General features: G+C 50.3%; 1 protein-coding gene across 1 annotated transcript in view; it reads right to left on the bottom strand.

Moving 5' to 3' along the window:
- Il10ra (interleukin 10 receptor subunit alpha) overlaps positions 1 to 5,084 on the bottom strand; it is a 15,150-nt gene extending 10,066 nt beyond the window's left edge. The window contains exons 1-5 of the mRNA XM_028783698.1: positions 4,961 to 5,084; positions 3,066 to 3,186; positions 2,421 to 2,605; positions 1,454 to 1,620; positions 271 to 424 (exon numbers count right to left, since the gene is read on the bottom strand). Of these exons, the coding sequence (XP_028639531.1) occupies positions 271 to 424; positions 1,454 to 1,620; positions 2,421 to 2,605; positions 3,066 to 3,186; positions 4,961 to 5,027 (694 nt within the window). The 5' untranslated portion in view covers positions 5,028 to 5,084. The remainder of the gene's footprint in view (positions 1 to 270; positions 425 to 1,453; positions 1,621 to 2,420; positions 2,606 to 3,065; positions 3,187 to 4,960) is intronic.
- Positions 5,085 to 5,294: the final 210 nt, after the last annotated feature.

Raw genomic sequence — 5,294 nt, 5'->3', positions numbered from 1 at the left:
AGAGAGAGAGAGAGAGAGAGAGAGAGAGAGAGAGAGAGAGAGAGAGAAATATTTTACTACCTTGTTGTCTCCTAGGGCAATCATCATTATTAAACTTAGGATAGTTCTAAGCAGAATGGAACAATTCTTTCCATGCTCTGTGTGAAAGTGGATGGCTCTATGCGGAAGCTCTGGGCCCAGAGCAGGCACCAGCAACCCAAAGCATGGCTTTCTGGATTTTTCTGGATGGTCTGAGCACCCTCTGCCTGGACTGCAGCCTGGATCACTCACACTGCTCCATCGTGATGCGTAAACACTGCTCTTCCGACCACTCCGCCTTGTTAATTCGGGATTCCACGCGGGGCAGCACCTTGACACAAAACTCTCTCATCCCACTGGGGACCTTGAGGACGAAGTTTTCCTGTTTCACTGTCTTGGTTGTATTCTGAAATGTAAACAAGAATGATAAGCAATCCTTTTGTGCACGGTATGAAGAAGCTGAGAATGCAAGGGCCCAAGTCATGGTTTTCTGCTGGAGTTGAACCCAGTGCTTTTTGACGTTAGACAAAGGCTGTTGCTGGGTGAGCCAGCCCTGGGGGAGTGGGACACTTTAGAGACTCCTCTGCCAAGTGTTCATCCATCTAAGAAACAAACCCTATGAGCGACAGTACAGACTGTCATCTCTCTACCAGGCTAATTTTGCTCTAATCTTTGGGTGTGAGTATGTATGTCTGATGCGTGTGCTCACACGCATGTACATGTGCGTTTGTGTGTGTTAGTGCAGTGTGAACAGCAGAGAACAGCCAGACGCCAGTCTTCAGTCTTCCAGTTTGTTTGAGACAAGGCCTCTTTGGTGTTTGCCACTATGTACTTCAGCCTAGAGCTGACGTGAAGCTTCCTGAGTCTCTTGTCTCAGCTTCCATCTTACTGTAGGAGAAATGGATTATGAATGTGTGCTTCTGAGTCTGGCTTTAGGTGGGTTGTGGGGATTTGAACTCAGGTCCTCATGCTTGTGCACAGAAAGCTGGTTACCTGCTCAGATATCTCCCCAGACCTTTACTTTTATTTTAACAGAGCAAAGGGAGTCTTTTAAAGAAGTGGAGGCTCTTCACAGAAAGAACTAGAAAAAACTGAGGCAAGAGTATTTGACGGGTTCCAGACTGCAGGGGCTGGGCCCCGGTGCATCTTTCAGCTTTGTTTTCTTATCTGCAAACTGGAAGAGAACACTCGAGGGTAGCTGTCGTATGCCTTGTGCACTGTTAATACTATTGATCACTGATGATAGGCGTGTTCTTCTCACTCTCCCCTGGGAGCACAGTTTGAATATCAATTCCCTCCTGGCTCCCTATAACCTCTTTTTCCTGTGTGTGTCAAACTCCCCAGTGGGACATAAAAGTGATTCCAATCTAGGTGGCCCTGTCCTGACGACCCTGGGGGAACAGCATACTTTTTGTTCCGAGAACGAACATCATACCTTTTGTTCCGAGAACTTCTGGATAAAGACAGTGTAAGTGCGATGATCCTCAAAGATCTGTTCATACTCGTCCCCTGCAGGGGCTATCTTGGGCCTGGGGGGATGGATTGTCCCGTAGATGAAGCCGTTGGTCACCTCCAGAGTCACTCTACCCACCGTCAGAATCACTAAGTGACAGACAGGTAAAGGTGTGAGGCTGAGGACTAGGGCGAGCATCCAGAGCCTGACTCTAAGGTCAAACCTTTCCCACTCTAAAACCTAAACCTTGGGTTTACAGCTCCACCCCTCAGGAGAACTTCTTAGGGAATGTGTCTTATGGGTCTTTTAGCACCCAGGGAATCTGAGTAGCTCAGCCTGGGCCCTTGAAATACAATTTTTAAAGCTACTTCCTACCATATGCTTTCTGCAGGCAGCTTAGCCGGAGCATAGAAGCTGAGCCTGAGCCTTTGAGAAACAGAGACTTCCCAGATGTCACCTCTAGCTCTGAGTCCTACAGAGTGAGACCATCTTGTACCCAGGTCCTGTGCAAACCCAGTGTGGATAGAAGGATTCCACTGTGGCCAGGATGACCACCCTGGAACTCCCCAGAAATTGTCTTGATTTTTTTTTTCTTCAGTACATCTTCCAGCCTCAAAGGTACAACCTTGGAGACTCTCCCTACGAGGGGCCAGGCCTCATCTGAACTGTGTCTCTACCTTTTACCCTGAGTGGTTAGGGTTCAGTGCCTCATCCTAAACTCTGTATAAGTTCATACCTATGGCTTTCATGACACAGGCACCCCACCCATCCCACGACCTCTCTTATGGAGGATAAACATTGTCACTTCCCTTTAAAATCTCAGACAGATCTGTTGAGGAAGCCTGGTGACATTAAAGCCATGAGAACAGACAGAATAAGCCCTAGGCTGGAGTTCCTGGCTGGGATTGTCCCAGAAGGCCATGTTCTAAGTCCAGGAGAGGCAAAGCACCTTCATCCACTGTGAAGCGAGTCTCAGTGAGGGTCCAGTTGGAGTACTGACTGTTGTCCACTGCCCGGACTCTGGCCCGGTAGCCATAGCTGTGGTACAGATCCAGGGTGAACGCTGTGAGATCACAGGACAACTCCTGAGCCCCTCTACAGATGTGGATGTCTTTCCAGATAGAGCTTCCGTACCTGAGGAGATACCAGAACAGGCACTGGGGAATCAGCTTGTGCCCAAACCGTTCTCCTTTGAAGAGGAAAGGAAAAGGCCAGGCAGAACGTTCCCATAATGGCAGAAAAGGTACAGTCCTCAGGGCTCTTGGCCAAGGTCCCTGTTGACATCCATGGTCTAGAAAGCTCCTGGGTGGGAATTTAAGTAGCTCATTCCTCCATAAGAATGTGTTACCCCACCGTGGAACCCCGTTTCCTTTCTTGTAGTTATGTTTATGAACACTTTTCCAGAATACCAGGAAGCCCCCTGAGTCAATAGCTGCTCATCTTAGGGATCCCAGCACAGTGCTCAACCCATATACCACTCAAGCAAGTACATATCCGAGTCCTTTTCAGCCTCATTTCAATAGTAAAGTAGCCACCTAGCCCCTCCTCTACCTCCTTTCGGCTCCCCTCTGCCCCCCTGTGCTGCTCTCCTTACCTCTTGAGGGCCACTTCGTAGTAGGTACTCTCAGACTGGTTTGGGATAGGCTTCCAGCGGAGGATGTGCTGGAAAAATCTGGCTTCAAACCACACATAGGAGGGTCTTGGCAGTTCTGTCCCTAGGGGAAAGAATTCTGACACTAGAGAAAGCAGAGGTACTCCGGGACTAGGAAGAGGGTGGTAGCAGCTGCAAGGGTACTTTAGGAGGGAGGGGCTGGGTGCTTTACATATGTTCCATTTAGTGATTACAGCAGTTCTGGGCTCTAGACACATGCCAACCTTACTGAAGAAGAAATAGAAGCCCAGAGAATCAGACAATTAGAGTCAGTAAGGGGCACAGTGGGGTTCTATATCCAGAAAGTGTCTGATTCCAAAGCTAGGGTCCTGTTCTTCTATGCCTGCGTGGTGTGGGATCAGAAGCCTCACAAGGAACTGACAGGGGCAAGTTCAGTCTGATACAATCCAGGATAATGGCCAGAAGTGGTGCATGTGAGCCCAATGCCTGCCCCTGTTCTAGCAATATTCAAGGACTTAGCTTGAACCTGTTCCAAGGCCATGGCCCCTGGTCTTTTCTGGATACGTAGACACTTTGCTTGTTGACATCACCCTACTTTTCTACACAGACATCTTGGGGCCCAGGCTCAGGGTGTTCCCCATTCCCTCATTTCTAGAAAAGCTGTAGCTCAGATATGGACGTCTGTATAATCAGATGCCTGGGCCAGCCTGAGATGGAGACAGAATGAATGTCAGCTGTCCAGCCTCCTGGCCTCCTCACAGAGGTCTTTGAGGCAGAAAACTCAGTAGTGAACTATCTGTAGTCTCCCATTCTCTTAGTTCTAAAGAGCTGGCTGCAAGAGCCTGGAACTAGCAGCTTGCCAGTATGACCCAGAGCAGAGGAGTGACCCCGTTGGGATCCTCTGTGCTTTCTGTAACAATACAATAAACATTCTTATTTGAATTCTGCTGCTGAGTTCTGCCAGGCTAAAGGTGTTGCAAGGCCAATGGTCCTTGTTCCTTTGCAGACTTCTTGTTCCTTTAAGATGTCTCCTCTTGAAGGCGGCTCTGCCATCACTTCTCCAAACTGTCAGCTCTCCGGTCATGGTTCTCTTTGAGTGACTCTGTCATTCTCAGAAAACACACTTGTCCCTCCTCCCTCCCCCACCCCCCGTTCTCTTTCATGTACTGTCTTTTAATCTCAAGGCTGTGTTTCAGTTGCAGAACTCTGAGAGGGAGAATGAAAACCTCAGCCTGTGTTTGTGATGTTTGGCGGGGCACATCCCCAAGTGCGGCTGTAGATCACATGATTGACTGTACTGGTTTTACTTCGAATTTTGGCGTACTGTAAAAGTGTGTTTTGGGTACCTCTGTGCCACTTGGTCCCTCCAACTCCCCACTTTTTCATTCTTTCCTGGGCTACTGGAACCTAGCCTGAGCTGAGGGGTGGATAAAGTGGGGGAGGGGCAGTGGCAGCGGGGATGAATCGTGGGCTAAAGACTAACAGGGTGGTCGGGAAGGGTGGGCAGAAGGAAGGGACGGAATGAGATGATAGGGTTCAGGTAAAAGCGCCTAAGAAGCGGGGTGGCGATATGACCCGTGGAAGAACCAGAACAGCAGAAAAGCGAGGGCTAAAAGTTATGGTTTGTCCGGAGGTGGACGGATGATGAGTTTGGGAACAAAGGTACAGGATGGAAACTATAGGCTTTACCCATCCATCGCTGGCCACTCCCAAACAGCCACAGTTAATCTTAGCCTCCTCCACTTTCACAGCAGGTGAGCCCGACAGCCAGTTTTGCCAAGCACGAAGGAGCTGGGGCGGGGACCTCGGGCCATCCAAGCAGATTCTCCCGGCAAATGTGAACTTTAAAGCAACAGAGAGAGCGCTGGGGAGCTTACCGTGTGCGCGGACGCCCAACCTCAGGCTGGAGATGGTGAGGAGGAATGGGAGCAAACGCGACGACATCCTGGGCGCACAGCGGCATCGTCCACTGGAGCCGGCCCTGACGCCTCCGGCCGCGTCCGTCCGGGGAATTGAAGACTGCCGCTGGATCCGCCCGGCCAGCTAGACTTCCACTTGAGGGCGGGGCTTCGATAGGCTCCGCCCTCAGCCCGCGGCACTTGGGAACCTCGAAGTCTAGCTAGGTCTGGGGCATTTGTCTCAAGGTGAAAGTGCAGCTGAGGCTTTCTGTGGCTCAGCTCTCAACTCTCACACCAACTGGACAGCCCCCCC

The sequence above is a fragment of the Grammomys surdaster genome, unplaced genomic scaffold, assembly GCF_004785775.1.
Source record: "Grammomys surdaster isolate TR1022 unplaced genomic scaffold, NIH_TR_1.0 1164, whole genome shotgun sequence".
Classification (NCBI taxonomy): Eukaryota; Metazoa; Chordata; class Mammalia; order Rodentia; family Muridae; genus Grammomys; species Grammomys surdaster.
This window is presented reverse-complemented; position numbering and strand designations above follow the sequence as displayed.